Source organism: Galleria mellonella, unplaced genomic scaffold, assembly GCF_026898425.1.
Source record: "Galleria mellonella isolate WM207_F2 unplaced genomic scaffold, CSIRO_AGI_GalMel_v1 utg40, whole genome shotgun sequence".
Lineage (NCBI taxonomy): Eukaryota > Metazoa > Arthropoda > Insecta > Lepidoptera > Pyralidae > Galleria > Galleria mellonella.
Genome location: NW_026442094.1, coordinates 5,906,431 through 5,925,657, shown reverse-complemented (window position 1 = coordinate 5,925,657; position 19,227 = coordinate 5,906,431). Strand labels below are relative to the sequence as shown.

Below are 19,227 nucleotides of genomic sequence, written 5' to 3'. Positions count from 1 at the left end.
GTTCCTTTCGTTCAGAAATTTGTAAACTACAGATTAAAACCATTAATATGAACCCGAAAATAGCAATTAAGTAGTAGGTACCTATTTAATTTCTACTTACATATAATAAATTATTAAAATTAAATTCCGAATTTATTCATAAGTAGTTTCTTAAAAATATCATTAAATATATCAACAATTTCGAGGATATTATTAAAAAAAAATCAATGTAATTTCCTAAAGTCAAGATTTTATACGTTATTTCTTTATTTACTAAAATTAGTTCCATTTTTCTTATAGATTCTTCATAGCAAAATCTTTATTATATCCGAGAAATCAAATCCATTATTCTTAGATAAAATACATCACTATCAGATTTACGTTCGAAAACATAAGTAGGTATAGATTTTAAAATACTTTATAATGTTTTCTTCATGATCATAATCATCATCATCCCTCATTAATTCTCCGGTAGCGTATATTAAAAATGAAGGTAGAATTGAAAAATACCTAAGTTCCGAGTTTCTAAACTATAAAAACCAGATTAAACCAGATTATTTCGGATGAGATAAATGGGTTACTAGTATTAAAATTTCTACTATTTGCGATCCTTTTCAATTATATTGACGGATTAAATAATTGTAATATAAATATTTTCACAAATATATTACATATTTTTTATTGATGTTACTATAATCATTATGTACTCTTTATCTCCATAGCTCAAAATTATATTTCGTGGTTACGAAATATAATTCTCAGCTACCTGAAATTATTCCAAACTATCAATTAACCTCTCTAACAGTTTTAAGGTCGTCATTCTATTTCGTGGTAAATCTGAATTCTCCACTAAATATAATTGCATAAGATTGTCTTTCAACAATACTTTTTTCATCGGTTATGCAATTTGACTGACCTATGGCTAATTTAATTTGTTAATCCTTTTACTGCTGGATGAAAATGAAAACAATGACATCTATTTAATAAGTGATTAATTAATGAATATAAACATTTTTTTCCAGAGGATAAGCACAAATTGAAATTGCTGAATGTAGAAATTTCAATTACTGTTTCACAGATGTTGCCTATAATTAAAAAAAAAATTACTCCAAATTTATATGTAACTTGTAAAAAATATTAAATTTATAAATAATTAACTTTGCGAATATTTACAACATACCTTGCATTAAGTATGAAAAGGTTACATGTTGTTATAGAATTTTTATATGCTTATTTAATAATAATTTAATATAAAGAATAAAGTACATTATGAGAAGATTGGATCTGAGGTATAATTCTTTATACATAATTAAACTGGTAATTTAAGAGTTAAGTAAATTTTAGTTATGTTACGGATCATTACTAACTAAATTTAACGTAGTTTTGACTTAAATATTATTCGGAGTTATAGGTATACTACCTCCACATTGATCATATCGATGACGGTAGAATTACTATATATTTTGTATGTTTAACAATTTATTTTGTCTAATACAAGTATTTAGTATTGAATATTGTTTTTCGTTTTCAAATTTAAAACATTTCTTGTAAAGTAAAAGAAATTCTCTTCACAATAGATTCCATTATTTAAAAATTTTGGTAGACTTATGAATTTATAGTAGGTAACATTATTAAAAAACATTATATGTCTATCTCTTTCTTTGATGCATTATATCAAAAAGAAGTCAATCGTTTGGTAGTCAGTGAGTAATCTTTTTCTCCGAAATTGGAAAATTATACGTTCACGCTTTCCTGTACCATAATAAAACCAAATAGTGCAGCAAGTCTAACAGTCGACCATCACATATATCAGGTAAATAATTAGATTATTCTTCTATTTTATTTTTATTGTTGCAAAATAATTTCTTCGCACGAGCCGTTATTTTTTAAGATTTACAAAGGTCATTGTGCCCTAATGCCGTAGGACGAATATTAAGTTGAATAGTCAGTTAAGAACGTATATAGCAACATTTTTACATATTTAAATTCGCATATATTCAATTTGCAATAATCCACGAGTTTGCACCTCGCCAAGTGCAGACAAAGCGACCGTTATTGTTCCCGCATGAATGACTTGACCGCACTATGTGCCCAATAGATTCATTACTTTTACAGTTATCCATCTAAAATAACTTATAATTGCCAGTCTACACTGCATTGTCGTGTTCTTTAAGACTATTTTTGTCCACTCTCAACCGGTTTTTTGATCTGATGGCGTATGCCCTCATTTTCTTCACACGTTTATGGTTTGGTTAAAAATAACATGGATTAAGGAAATGTGTAAATTTTTTGTTATGCATACATATATCTTCCTATAAACATGCTTAAAATTTTGTATTAATTTTCCTCAAAATGAGGACAAATATAAATTGTCCGTCATAAATTAGTAATAAGTATAAAACAAACAGCACAAAGAATTATTGTTGTAGGTATTTGTATTTAATAATATTGCTCTTATTCTATTAAATATCAATTATCAATAAATTCTTGATCTTTTAACTCAAAATTAATGTTGTAAATTAATAATTGACTAGATTATTTAATTGCCATTTACTCATGCTGATTTCATTTCATTAATTGATCTCTCAGTTTTACTTATTTTCTGACTGATAGCAATTTGAATAATCTTGTTGTAATAAATAAATCTTTACAACAAATAAAAACAAAATGTATAAAGAGTAAATAAAAAAGTTTATCTCTTTATTGATTAAGTATTCACTTTTTAAAAAATAATGCTGTATTTCTTTTAAGTGACAATAATGGATAATAACTTTAAATGTTGTAATGTGAATTTAGTTTATTTTTTGTATTTAATTGAGGCATACAAATAATATAAAACACTGTCAGAAAATGAATTATTTGAGAATATGAAAAAAAGAAAATGGAAATTCTGTCCAAATTCCATTCTTTCTTTTGCCTAAAAACTAAATAAACTATAAAAATGTGCAAATCAGTCCTGTCATTCTAAAACAATTTTAAAATAAAAAAAAAAGAAACCATGTACACAATTGAAAGTGGAATTTATTGTCTTATTTGACATTTTTAGTTCATCAGAAATCATCAAAACAAATGGAAACTACTACACATTATTTGGGACAATTGCATTATGAGATTTTTATTCTTTTACTCTTAAAACCTATTATATTTATTAAAATAAATGTAAAACTATTTATTAAGTTTTCTGTAATGAGTTGAGTTATATAAATAAATATTCAACATTGTTAGTAAGTAAATTGATTGAGAATAGCAGGAATGATTTGACTTTTTTTTAATTGTTACATTAAGATGAAGGAAAAAAAAATTGAATTTGGACAGAATTCTGTTGGATAATTTGGGTAGTAGTAAATGTTCTGGTTTTTAATTTCCAATAGTATTCTTATTTGATGCAATGATAAAATTTTACAAGATTAATTATAAAGATATTAGGTATCCGATTAACATACTATTATTATTAGTTTTGTCTTTTTTTTGCCTGGATTCAAAATTTAATAAAAAGATGAAGAAATATAAATGTTATATTAAAATTTTATATAAAAGAAAAGATGTAAATTTTATTTTATACTAGCTGTTTCCTGCAGTGTTGCCCACTTCTATGTAGTTCTTGTATATCATTTCCATTGGAAGTCTTCATGAATCCAGTCTTCAACTGATTCCAATTCAACTGATTGGTCATTTTATAGAATTTTATATGTGATTCTTTCGATTTATATATTTTTTTTATTTATGAACCAATTGAAATAAATACTAAATGTTAAATAGAGCAAACCACAATATATTAATGAAAACTACATTGAAATCATACAAACAGACAAAAATTCTAAAAATAATTGTTTTGGATCTATTGCATTCATAAAGTCCCTGTATAATAGTTTTTCTTATATATCTTCCATGTACGGACAGCGACCAGTTACAATCTTATTATATGTATTTCAATTATTAGTAGCATGACATTAGAGTATAATAACATTTTCCTAAAGTTGAATAGGAGTGAATGCTTTTATCATTAGGTCTGCCTTGTACATGTACTAATAAATAAATAAACAGTCTATATGTTATGAAATATACTATTGTATATTTTGTAACTTAATGGTACTAATATAAAATGGTATCCATGCATTTTTGTCATTTAGATAGTAATTTCTTTTATAATATGCTTTTGTACAGACAGTCTTTTTTATACATATCTTAAATTTTCTTTCATTTAAATGTAAAACCTCATCTGGAAGTTTATTACAAAAACATATTCAGTACCCCATAAAATATGTACTAATTTTTCTAAGGTGATAACAAGGAACATTCATATACTTATATCAAATTCCATTCAATCATTTATATATTATTAAGTAATTAATAAATACTCAAATATACTCATTATTTATCATGTCTCATGTTTATATTTTATTTTAAATACTCACCAAACACAACAGAATTATCTATTGTACTTAACAAAACTCTGTAAATATACATACAATATGTTGATAAACATATTGATAAGACCATGTCCACACCCATTTATGATCCTGTTATTAATTATATAACTAATATTATAATAATTGTAGAAATTATATATTATAATTAAATATAATTGCTTATTAATTCACTTTCTTATGACTATTTAATTCAATTAATTACTTCATTATATTTATTTTATGATAAGGTTTAAAATACTAGTGTTTAATATTGCTGTATTTATTATATAATTTTTTATATTTGTTTATTAATATATTTATATATTTATTAATATATTACTGTATTTATTATACAAATTATTGTGTTTATTAATTTGAATATACTTCATTTTATCCAATGAGCATTATATTTCATAACTATCAGATGAATGTGATAAAAAATATATAGTTACAGTAATGTTATTTTGTTAATAGGTATTTAAAATCTTAGATTTATTGTTACAAAGATATCTAGTAGTAGGCAATGGCTGCTTTCAACTTATAATAATTATTGATATTAATTATTTATATTGTATGTTTACTTCTTTATTCAAATATTTATGCATTATTTAAGTATATATATGTATATCTATATATTACAATTTAATTTTTGTATATTAATCTGGACACTAGGGTCATTGCTTATGTCCATGTAGTTCGACTTCATGCTGCAGTTGTAAATCAGTGCTTTGCTTCTATGCAAAACTATCAGGGGGGGAACGGGATTGTTAGTAATAGGGTCTAACAGCCCTATTGCTTGCAATATAACTTAACAGATCAACCTCTGCGGTTCCCCCTGGAAAGCAATGTGAAAACAAGTCTTGTTGAATTTGTCACAATAGGCCAACTGACCTTTCATCTTCACCTATCATCTCTCACTGGTGCCCTGTCAGTGTATACCGATAGTACAGGCGGGGTAGTATAAAACTATCATTCCATTTTCAGCCATAAAAAAAATTCACTGAGCTATAGTCTATTTGTGTCACTGAGCAACAAATTGCAAAAACATATTATATTTTCTATTTTATATTATTTTTTTTTATTTTTATGGTTATGTAACTATTTTATTTGATTGCATGAATTTAGTTGTTAATTTACTTGAATCATAGATGACTCAAATGAAGTCTTTATCTATGTAGTCAAATGGAAAATGTTTTTATTACATCTCAGTGTCATAGATCTTAATACATTTATGGTAGAGAGTAATTTGAGGTTCCAAATTAATACAATTAGTTCAAATTGATATGTTATGTAGTTTAGGTAACTACATAAACACAATATACCAATTTGTTCCCAATTTGTTAATTACAGTTTAGTTTATAGTTAATGACTCTATCCGCTGCTGTCTTGAAAATATGGATGTCCTTATTCTTCGTGAACGAGATTTATTCATGTAGCCTGGAAACTTAGTGCTTATTAAGATCTTTGAGCTCTGAGATTCCATTATTTCCTATTTATTATTATAACTGTGAAATGTATTTGTATGTTACATTTCGCCGTCTTAATGGCACGGCTTACATAAAAATGTATATTTGGAATAGACATAGACTACTTTTTATTCCGGTCAGAGGACGAAATCGGTGGTAAAACTAGTTTCTTATAGTTTTTATAATTAGACTACAGAATAAATATATTTATTCTGTAATTTGGTAATTTACACATATTTAATTATTTTATATACATGTAAACAGTTTAAGTACATAGTTACGAGAGACTTATCGCTCAACAGAAATACCTATGTGGGCGATATTATGGACTGTATGTTGATGTGTTAAGTGTAGTGAAACAATGGGTTTATAGGAAAATAACTATAATAAAACTACAGAAGCAGATTACGAAAGCGACAAAGAGCAATGTGACAATTATAAAAACAAAAAAGTATTAATAAAATATTATAAAAGTAAAATCTATAAAAGAACTAAGCAATTTACAACAAAATGTATAGGTACTTATTCAATTAAGCTAACCAACCATAAAGACGTTATAAAACAAGGAGAGCAAGAATAATTGCCTTCAAATCATCTGTGTTTGCACATAGATTGATTATTATTTCAACGCATTTCCGTACATTGTGGTTATGCGGACACGTGATCTGCACATCGTATGAGGGATATACTCGAAGGTAGCTTAGGATAATCTGTTTTTTTATTACTTGGTACAGATTAATAAACAATCTTGATTTTTTTTTTTTAAATAGGTGATAATAGATCGACAGCTTCGCTTATGGTATCGGTATACACTGGCAAAGAAAGTGAAGGGTGATAGGTGAGAATGACTGCAAGTCAATTAGCTATCATGACTAATTCAAGAATTAGACGATGGTTTCCGGGTGGAACCGCGTGTAGGTCGACCTGTTAGGGTATATAGCTATCGATCTAGCTGTTAGAATAGTCTCTTTTCTCCCAAACTACGTTTATATATATATATATTTTTTTTTTTTTTTGGTGGATGAAAATGGAATGGTAATCCCGCCTGCGCTAACGGGATACGCTGGCGGAGCACCAGTGAATGGTGATCGATGATAATGAAAACAGGCCAGTTAGTCCATTATGATGAATTCAACAGGAATTAACCATGATATGGTAGGAATGACCTGGTTGGGTATATTGCTAGCAATGCGATTTTTAGTCTCCATTACTAACAATCCCTTTTGCCCCCAACTACGTTTATATTATCATACGATATCCCATCTGGTAAGGCGAGTGAATGTAATTAATTCACAAACCAGTCGTTCTATAAAGTAGGCACAGATTGGCTAGGTTAAAAATAACTTGAAATGGAAATAAAACATTAAAGTCCAAAGCCCCGACGCCGGTTGTCTGCGGGGCCCTAGTTGATAAACTTACTCCTACGCTGTACGATTTATACTCTGTACCAATGTAGGTATGTGTAATTGTAAACATTTCAGCCTATATTCGATACATATTAGTCTGGTTTGGAATCTTGCAATGAGAAGGAGGGCGTTGATATTCGCGACACAGTTTTAAACTTCTGCGGATATTATCGTTTTTCAATAATATTGTAACCAATGTTTTTGTTTTAAATAAACTTGATATAATGATTCACCGGAGTGAATTCGCGGGATACATGTGATATATTTAAAAAAAAATTATATGAGGAGTTTTAATAAGAGTAATAGCAGTCAAAACAATAATTTTTGGAAATTTTGTCTATACGTCTATTTGTTTGGCATCACGTACAAACTACTACACCAAATTGCATGCGGCTTTCAATAGTGAAAGATTCCTGAGGATCTAACCTAAAATCTGGTATATATTTTATCTTGATACGCCATTTAGTCATCATTTGGCCGTGTGGTCTCTGCATAGAAGAGGCCACTCCTTCCTTTCCCGTTTCCTCGTAAGAGGTGACTAAGGGAAGGCGAGGGATGGGCAGCAGAGTCCCTCCTAATACATCTCTAAAGCCTAACTGCAGTTGCCAAACCGCCAGCTAAGCTTGACAACTACTGGTAAAACCCCCTGAGGGGGAGGCTAATGTTCAGCGGTGGACAGTTAAAGGCTGATATGATAACGCCATTTAGAACTGGTATGTTTAATTGCTTCTTCTACTTTTGAAATCCAAGCGTTCGAAGTGGCGGGCAAAAAGTTAGTGCTTAAAATAATATAGAACGTCTAAACTTTAGAGTTACTTTTACTTTTATGCTCACTTCCTTCGTTTAGACTATAAAGGAAGGAAGTGAGCAAAAAACGCGACCTATCAAGTCGATGACTGATACTGTACAATAAGTGTTTTTATAATGACTCAATGTTTATCTTATTCATGACAGATAAATGAATAATGTTCTTAGAACAAGATAAAAGTGTCTCCCTGAACATGATGATTCTATACTAGCTTTTATCCACGACTTCGTCCGCGTAATCAAGATTACGTTCAATGACCGTTTAGAGTGGCCTATGCCCTTCACTAGCTAATGTAGTACGTATATATTATATAAAATTACGTAGTAATTGATTCAATCTTTACGGCTCAAAGATATAATAAACAAACTTTCATATTTGTTATATTAGTAAAAATGTTTCTCTACACAAGCATCAGAATTCGGAATTCAATAGATTATTGATATTGAATGAGATAAGCTGTCGAATTTAGCTTCTATTATTGTTTACATGATACGTGGGTACCTATTATATAAGTAAGTAAACCAGTTATTAACAAATTAGTTTTGCTGCGCAAAAAAACAACGTCTTTAATATCGAGTAGTAGTTTGTTAATAGGTACCTCTAATAAACGTAGTGTTTATTTTCTCACTGGTAATCACATTGTTCCTTTTTTAAAAGAAAAAAAAAACTAACAAAATGTTTTATAATTATGTAGACATCGTTAGATTTTCAATATTTTAAATTTAGAGCTCGGAATTGTGTGTGTACTCGCGTATGAGTAGTGCTTCGCAACAAATAGGTTTTATGCTTCGCATAATAAAAGTACAATTAATTGTCATAAAATGATTATGACATTAATATGGAGGTGAATTCTATTGCTTGAAAAAAATATTTTATAGTGAATATCTGTTCACAATTGATGACGTCATCGCAATGACGTCTGTTTTTCAAAAATATAATTTAATGGAATCGAGAACTTGCTTCTTTTAGAATATGAATACTGTACAAATAAGACAAATATGTATTAAGAAAAACTAGCGGTGTTACTTTCACCAAAACTTGTACTCGTATATTCACCAAATAGCCACATACCTTACATACCAAAGGTTTCTAAACTACCGTTAATAATCGTTATGACTAGTTAACAACTTAGATGTTTTGTGTAAACAAATGAAATATCCGGTTGAAAGATTTCATACATGATTAGTAATTATAGGATAATTAGATAGATAGATAGATGACCTTTATTACCTCTATAAAGAAAATAAAAAATTCAAACAACAAAAAGAAAAAAGAACAATTAATGTTGCTGGTAATAAGAGCCGCCTCAGCTGTAGCTATACATGTACAGCTCCAGCGTGATGTACATATATAGCGCTGATTTTCAGGCGGTCCCTTAACTCCTTTACCTTTAGCATGCGTGCGGGTCGCCAATACCTATTTCTTGGATAGGAGATGATAAGCAAATATTTTAAAATAGCCTACTAATGCTTGTTATATCAAATATGGACGTATCATGCCTATTTTCAAACTGTGAGTATCAATTTTCTGTTTACGAACTTAACGTTTGTGATCATTAACCTAATCTGTTTATACCTGTTTGCTGACAATATAGTTTTTTTTTTATTGGGTGATACTGGAATGGTAACCCCGCCTGCGCTATCGGTATACGCTGATGGATTACCAGTGAGGGGTAATAGGTGATGATGAAAGCAAGTTAGTTAGCTCATCGTGACAAATTCCGCTAGAATTAACCACAATGGTTTCCAGGGAGAACTATGTGCTGACAATATAGTTATATCTTAGATTATATAGATAGAGCGTCTCCATATATATGCTTTATTATAAATAAGTCTATTTATTCATGTCTGTGAATAGGATTGCCATAATTATACTTTTATTATTTAGTATATGGGAGAAATTATAATCATTTAGTAATGATAAACGTTTGGGGCAAGGGATTGTTAGTAATGGAGACTGAGAATCTTATTGCTAGCAATATACCCAACCATGTCGACCTCCTCGCGGTTCTCCCTGGATACTATCATGGTTAATTCCTGATGAATTCATCATGATGGGCTAACTGGCCTGTTTTCATTCTTATCTATCACCGTTCACTGGTGCTCCGCCAGCGTATACCGTTAGCACAGGCACCCCGCCTGTGCTACGGTGACGGGGTTACCATACCATTTTCACCCATCAAAAAAAAATGATAAACGTTTATTTATTTTTACTAGAACAAACGTTTAGCAATTATAATTATTACAATGAGTTAAGTTAGTTCATAGTACCCATAAAATATGCTTGCACAACAAACAAGGCAATGATAGGTCTGACTCAATGTTAGGTACTTAGGGTATTTATTTATAAACATTTAATTAACAAACAGAACAAGATTGTATAATTGAAATTTAATTACAAGTTTATATAAATTTAGATAATAAAGTGCTGAGGATTTTCTTTTACCCATCGTATGAGTAGAAATGCTTATAATTATATTGTAAAGTTGAGAAATACAAACGATACAAATTTCTTACCGACGACTATATTTGAAAGGATAATATAAACAATGCATCATTATGATTCATAGTGATGCTCATCTTTACTGATTACTTCCAAGTATAGACTTATGTTTTCGTTTTATAATCATTGAATAAATGACCGCCATTTTAGTTTACAATCGATATGTACACATGTATACGTATCGATTATATTAGATTAGATATAGATTATATTAGAAGAAATAAATTCAAATTTTTAATCTAATTAATTGCTACACTGAAAATGGCGCGTTTTTATTACATTTTTTTACTACATTGTTCCGTTATGGAACAGGCTAAGGTCGGTGACCATGCTGCCTAGTTAAAAAAAAATGTGTTAAATTTACTCGTCCAAACTTTGATATATCAAAAAGAAAATAACAACAAAAAAAAAATACTAGATATTAACTGTAGACAACAACGGCTTTGTAGGTCGTTCCCTATTCCTTCCCTTCCCTATTTATAGGGAAAACGAAACCCAAAAAAAAAAAACATTCAAACTTAAAATTAGAAATCCTCAGGAATGGCAACGCATGGGGGGTATCATGGGCGAAACAGTATACTCTGTTATGTCCATGGTACTGCTCATGTCTATAGGCAACGGTTACCACTTTCCATCAGGTGGACCGTCAGCTTGTTTGCCATTCTAAGTTGTATAAAAAAAAACATGTCATTATCAAAATCTGTAAACATATTTTGTAACGTACGTAAATACTTATTTATTTATATGCGGATCACATAAGCTTATGGGACAATTCATTGGATATTAATGATGTCACTGTTTGACGGAGCCCGGCCATTGTATTCATTAATCACTTGGCCGATTTTTTGTCTATAGGAAATTGTGTTTAGAAATTAATCACCCACGGTTCATTGTCGCATGAAAACAATGTACGTACTTAACAATATTTCGTAGTGATTACTAGTAAACTCATTTAAAGGGTAAACTCATCTGAACGGATGAATCGACCTATACAATAAATGATAATGTAGGATAATATAAGACCGTTATTAGATAATGGCGATGACGTTAAAGTCCAAGTAGAAGGAATATAATTACATATAAAAAATAATAATTATACATTTTGTTTTACTTAATTAAAATTTCGACTGTTATTTTGTAATGTTACACTATATCTTTGCTAATTATTACCGATTCTGATATCTATTTTTGAAATATGCGATCAGGTATTCTCGTGTTGATAATATGTTATTTTTTTTAGCTGTACGCTTTTACGAAGTAATATCTTCAATTCTTCACTGAATTCAAAGACCGTCACCTCAGAGAGTCTATTGAAACCAGATTCAGCGATATTGTAGTATTTACTTTTAATAATTTCGAACTTTTCATATTCTTTCTACGTATTGATAGAAAGAATAAATAATAGAAGATATGTCTTTTATCGTTCCTGTTTCTATCTGTTATCTTATCTGACTAAAGTTGACAAAAATAAATACAATTTTAGTGGATTCAATTGAAATTGAAAAATGTGATGTATACAAATACATATACATCAAATAGATACTACAAAATGCTATATATGTTATATTGGGATGAGATGCCACCTGAGTGGAAACAATGCGGTACATTACATTAATTATTCCATATCGGGCGGAGGATGTGAGCACGATATTATGATAAGCAGTTTTCTTGTCTGTCGTCTAATTGCAGTCTCTACTGCATAGCTAATTAAGTTGTTGAATGCTAGTATTATTTTATACAGAACTATTATAGTATTAAGTACGTACACATTACTGATAATAGAAGTTGAAGTTCTCGTCTATTTATTTGACTTTATTACTAGTAATTACTCGCGATTTCGTCCGCGTGACCGGGATATATACATTCACCGGGATAAAAAGTAGCCTTTAAACCCTAATTGCCGTGTAACCCCGGTTTAGAACGTGTCACCCCTTACTTTCCCGTAGGTTGTGTAACAGGTGACTATGGACAGGTAACGGCTGATGACATACAGTGGATTTCGGGTATAACGACGATGAAGGGACCGCTCTATTTTCGTCGTTATATCCGGAAGTCGTTACAGCCAAAAGTAAAGAGATACAGGCACCTACACATGTATAGTTTTCTCTTCGCACAAATCAGCATTGTTTTCACCGTCTTTCAATTAAGAAATGATTTCCACCTTTCCTTTAACAGTGAATGTACGTCGAGACAGCCATACTTATCCAAAAATTTACTAAATTCAGTTGCTACTCAGAATATCACTTTGTAAGTGAACCATAAATTCAACTCCGAAGCGTACACGCTTCCCTACCTACTTAGCTGCTATCTATAAACAATAGGTAAAGGTCTCCACATTTGCTAACGATCTGTGTGGATGGAAACAAAAGGTTAGAAATGTTTGTGAAAGAAAGAAATCTTGGTGTCTCTTTAGCGGCCAACTTCGGTCGCAATATCTGCATGGGATTTCTAGGAATTTGTTACAAATGATTCATTAAAAACAGTCGTTACACCCGAACTCGGCGTTACATCCAAAGTCGCTATAGCCACATGAATGTTGTACTAAAGTATGCTTTAAATTTAAGGGACTTAGATTTAACGTCGCTATAGGCAAATGGTCGCTACAACCAAGGTCGTAATAAATGAAATCCACTGTATATACATTAAACTGAAGCTAATAATGAATTTAATATCCTCAAACTAATTGAAACAAAATAAAACCCATTATTTTCGATTCATAATGTTAATATTTTTTTCACCGACATGAGCATGTCAAATTACGTTTATCGCGACCCGAATCACCGACCTTACAACGTTGTGACACATTAATTGTGTAGATAATGTATGAAAATTGGTGAAGTTTTCGGTTATGAATTTTATGACGTAGTTTGGTGTTTATAGTAGACTAAGTCGAATCTGTGTATACTTTTGTATGTGGTTAGGTTATTCATATAGATTTTTCTAATTTTGTCTACTTTAAACAAGTGGATAACAAATTTTTGGTAGACACGATTTCGTTATCGCTCGCATGTTGCTATCTCATTCTATCTCCTGTATACAGTAGCGATTCGTTTAAGGTTTGTTTCACTGAAAATTAAAGTCTCAACTTAATTGTTTCCAGATACAATCAGAATGACTTCTACACCCTTCAACGTTGGTTTGACTGAAGGCACGCGTCTATCCAGCAGGGTGCTACGCCCTCCTGGCGGCGGGCACACCGACATCTTCGGTGGGGACCCGGAGCCCCCTCGCGGACGCCGCCTAGCGTCTGCCATAGCGATTGCTAATGCCAACGCCAACGCCAACGCTAATTCTGGTAATTTCTTTTATTATTATTTTTTTTTTAATAGGTGATAATGAAATGGTAACCCCGCCTGCGCCATCGGTATACGCTGGCGGGACACCAGTGAGGGATGATAGGTGACGATGAAAGCAGGTCAGTTAGCCCATTGTGACGAATTCTATCAGAATAGAATCTATTAGAATAAACCACGATAGTTTCCAGGGGGAACCGCGTGGAAGTCGACCTGATGGGCTGTATTGATAGTAATGGGGAAATTAGACCCCAACATTAACAGTCCCTTCCCTCCTATTATTGGTATTACCAAATAGTCGACGACTTTTACCATTGAGAGCATCTATTTATCAATCTACTGGCACCACCATTACTGGCAATGTACCCAGGTCGACCTCCTTGCGGTCCTTCTTGGAAACCGTTGTGTTCAATTACAGGTGAATTCAACACGATCTGTCAACTGTCTTGCCTTTTTATCATCATCTTTCACTGGTGCTTCGCCAGCAGACGAGGTTACCATTCCATTATTACCCTTAAAAAAGTCCCGGCTTCACATGGCATGCATTTTATAATATTTACCATGTTTTATATTTTGGATTTTATTATTGTAATTTTAATAGGGAGAATCTTATTTTTTTTTAAACCATATATAAGCCTATGTTACTGGCTGATAATGTACCTTCCTATAAGTGAAATATTTTTTAAAATTGGTTGAGAAATTTTTGAGTTTGTGAGACAAACAAACAAATAATCAAATGTTTTTTCTTTATAATATAATATAGTATAGAAATATAAATAGATTAATACTAAAAGGAGTTCTTTATCATAAGCGATGTATTGTGTTGCGTCAGTGATAATTTCAAGAAACAGCCTAGGTGTCCCACATATTTCCTACCGGTTGCAACACCGCCCCCACGCATGAAGCGTTCGTCATAAATGCAAGCGGGGTATCGGGTTTAGGGCACGGTAAATTTACACCGTTTCGCAATTTCGCTGTAAAGTATACTGTATAAACAATAATAAATAATGGAAACCATTTATTGTCTTCTATCTCATATTGTGTTAATAGACATTTCTAGTAGAGATTTGACAAATCAAAGCAGATTTTAATCGTGGCTCAATAAGAAATACACGGTATTTTTTTTTTATACAACTTAGAATGGCAAACAAGCTGACGGCCCACCTGATGGAAAGTGGTAACCGTCGCCTATAGACATGAGCAGTACCATGGATATAACAGAGTATACTGTTTCGCCCATGATACTCCCCAGGCGTTGTCATTCCTGAGGACTTAGATGTTATTCCTCTGTACCCAGTAAATTCACGCCATGGGTAATACAGATACCGATCCGATATCTATATATTCGATTCCTCTGAACATTGATGGCGGAGAAAAGGCCATCGCCTATTTTGATATCCCCCATAACGGTCGGATATCTATTTTGGAATATGTTAAAAGTTTGTTATATAATATTATTTTTTTTAATAATAGACTTATTCGTTATGGGATCAGTACATAGATATTGTAACTAAAATATATAGATATTGCTATATATTATTACTACGTGGGATTTTATTATTAAAAGAATTATTAAAATTAGTGAAGATAGATGTTATAATATAATATAAAAAATACAAATGCGAATCGAGAAACTTGCCTATTTTGAAGTCACATAATCTTATAATAGTGAGTTCTTGGGGTTACGGGCCAAAGAAAACGTTTTTTATTGTGGAAATATACTTTTACTGGAGGTAACCACATAAATCGTATCAAATATTGTAGTACACAAAAAAACATGGACAATCTCAAAATAACCTTACAGACAGTACAGTGTAATTAAAAGGCAGAGACAACTCATTCGCTAATCTAGAGTATACAATCATGGAATCGAGCTGGGAGGCGGCGCTGGCGGCCTCTGCTCTCTCGATTACCGAGAGTCTGTAATCGAGCGATTGCAACGCTTACTAAAGTTTGCAAAGATGTTTAAACGATTGTGTCACTCTGTCATGCTTAAATGACTGAATGGATTTGTACAAAATTGGGTCAAAATATAGACCGAATTCTCAACTGTTAATAATAATAGTGACAAAGCTGTGGTATATTAAGATTTTTTTTTTAATAGATGTTAATGGAATGGTAACCCCGCCTGCGCTATCGGTATACACTATCGGGGCACCAGTGAGAGATGATAGGTGTGGATGGAAAGGTAGGTCAGTTAGCCCATCGTGACGAATTCAACGATAAATTAGTCAGGATGGTTTCCAGGGGGAACCGCGTAGAGGTCGACCTAATGAGGTATATTGATAGCAATGGGGACTAACCTCCCTTTACTAACAATCCCTCCCCCCTGTATATTGAGATTGAGATTGCCCTAGCGATAAGACCGCCTTCGCGTACCTTTATATGTATATTTCCATCTGTATTTCACTTGAATTATTCACTTGTCATTGTATATTTTTGTTTATGGTGCTATAAAGAGTCAAATAAATAAATATATATCCTGCTGTAGCTGGTTAAATGATATGCGCGGTTAATTTCTATTCTCGAGATAATATCTTACCGCAGCATATTTTTTTGTGACCTCCCCTTTTAATAAATTAGGTAAAATTGGGTAATAAGGTAATGAGGTGAATAAGTCGGATTCGTTATTACATTAAGCACTATTATAATCCTTACTTGGTTACAACCAACTTTCCTTTTACGGTATGATGTGTAAAGGTCCTGCCCACGCACTTTTTAATGTTTTATATATCCTTAACAGTTGATAAACCTCAATTCTCCTTTACATAACGATGGGTAAACATTTGTGATTTGCAAAACCATTTATAAGTAGTAAATAGTTAATGGAGTATGTAGGTCGTTCTTTAAAATTACTTACTTATTATTTTTTTTATTTTTTTTATAAAAACTACCGCACGTGTCTATTATGAGTTTTTCAGTTCATTGGTCTATTCCTTATGGTTGAACACGTTTACCTTTTATTTTCCCAGTAGTAAAAGTATAATTAAACTTCTCTTGTCATATTTGGGTATCGACCAGAATTAACATTATTCGACCTTTTTTAATTGATGAAAATAGAATGCTAACTCCGGCAACACTATTGGTAACACAGAACTATATATAGAAAACAGAATGTAACATAAGCTGATACATATGATGATGCAGTGAGGATGAAGTCAGGAGAGTTGGCGCAACGTGATGAATTCCCAAAATACCAAATACGATGGCTACCAGAGGGGTCGCATGACGGTCATCCTAACAATATATTGCTAGTAAAATGCGACAGTTAACAATAATTTCTGCCGAATGATCTTATTTTTTTGGATAGCCCAACTGTGACGATATTTGGGGGGAAAGGGATTGTTAGTAATGGAGACCCCATTACTTGCAAAATACCCTATCAGGTCGACCTCCACGCGGTTCTACCTGGAAACCGTCGTAGTTAATTATTTATGAATGCGTCATCTCCACCTATCACTCTTCACTGGTGCGCTGCTAGTGTATATTATTAGCGCAGACAGGAATAATATTTCATTTTCGTTTATTAAAAATAAAAAAAAAAAAACTGACGAAATAGCTTTCCATAATTTAATTAAAAATATAAAATTGCAGGTCAAGGCGACGAACCAGCCAAACCGACAAATGGGACAGACGCGCCGGCGCAAAACGGCCAAGCCGTCACCCCTGAGTCGCCTCAAGAGCAAAGAGTAGAATCCGTTCCCGACGTTCAGCCAGAAACACCGACAAACGTCGAAAGCCCAACCAAGACTGAGAGCAAGCCGGAGCCGGCCGTAATCGAGCCACCAAAAGTCGAAGGCCCGAAGCGCGTACGCGTCCTCCTGGCGGTTTCTCCTCAGGGCTCTGGTAAGACTGGACAATGCTATAAAGCTTAGTTTCGTGGCATAATTAAGATTCTTGCTGGGACCAGTTGAAATTAGGTTAGCTTCGGTTGTAATACATTGTCCGTTGCGGTATGTACAATAATTGTCATTTGTATACTTGGCCATGTAAACCTTCTGTCATTAGATATTAAGTTCAGTTTCGTTTAATATCAGTGATGGTTTGGGTGTCATATTTTGTGATACCTGATGAAGTTTCATTCAATCAGTACATAAACTCAATTTTATATCGACAACGTGAGATACATTGTAATCTAATGAAATTGAAACTTATGTCAATAATGATGAAGTAAATTTTAGAATTGTTTGCTCAAGTTACTTATGTTCAGATACAATTAAATGGAATTATTGTAATCTAAGTGGTGATGAAATACATTTGGTTCAAGAAACTAGTGGTCCATTGTGATATATCACCAGAAACACCGACCCCTGCTTCAATGTTAGTGTTACAGTTAATTAATCCGTCAGTCTTACCAACTGTTTCATCACCACTACGGCTTCGGTCTTTATTGTTGAATGCTAGATGTTTATTTGTATTAGGTGTGGGTAACTATATATTTTAGTTACAATATCTATATATTGGTTCAATGACGAATATGATAAAGTGTGTTATCAAAAAAGTAATATTGGATAACAGAATTTTAACATATTCGAAAATAGATATCCGGCCTATATGAGCGATATCGAAATAGGTGATGATCTGATGACCGTTTTTCCGCAGTCAATGTCCACAGGAACCCAATATATAGATATCAGATCGGTATCCATATTACCCATGCCTAGTTTGTATGTAGATATGTCGTTTTGTTTATGCCATTGGAGTTGCTGGTCCCAAGCTCTTTTTCCCGCAGTGGTCTCGCTTTAGGACAGTACTCGTCTATTCCTCGCAGAATGCAATCCTCTATTTACTGAACAAATGTATCGTTTAACGCTAGGTATTAATTATTTACTTAAATAGGAGATTATTTTTATTTTAACCCTGTATTCTCGTTCTATTCAGCTTGTGGCAAATCGCCAGACCTTAGCTTTAGATATATCGTCACAATTGGTATAGTATTATATAATATTTTAGAAATCTTCTGCCAAAAATGTCCTAATCTCGATTTTTTATTATAAGTCTCGTATTTTCTTATTAATATGTTGTATTAATGAGTTACATATAATGAAATTGATAAATGATAAATATTGGAGTGCTTAACAAGGAATAGGGTATTGGATATTCTTTATATGAATTAATTTAATTGCAATGTACTTTACAGACTGACTTGTGCCTGTTCGAATTATAATGTTGTACTTAAAATGTTTCCCAATTAGCATTTGATGTTTTGCCGATTGTTTTTTATTACGGATAACAATTGTATGCCTACGCTCGCAATGATGCGATTATGTATATTAATAATTGTATTTTTATATTGATTACAGTACATTAAAATTTTATAATACTGTTTTATTGCATACAAAAAATCGCAGTGTAGATCCCGGC

General features: G+C 31.9%; 1 protein-coding gene across 1 annotated transcript; it reads left to right on the top strand.

Moving 5' to 3' along the window:
* Positions 1–1,632: 1,632 nt before the first annotated feature.
* On the top strand, positions 1,633–19,184 carry LOC113520322 (jupiter microtubule associated homolog 1). The gene is given in 4 exon segments (XM_026905625.3): positions 1,633–1,792; positions 13,671–13,865; positions 17,458–17,676; positions 17,679–19,184. Coding segments are annotated over 3 exon segments (438 nt in total). The 5' UTR covers positions 1,633–1,792; positions 13,671–13,681; the 3' UTR covers positions 17,714–19,184.
* Positions 19,185–19,227: the final 43 nt, after the last annotated feature.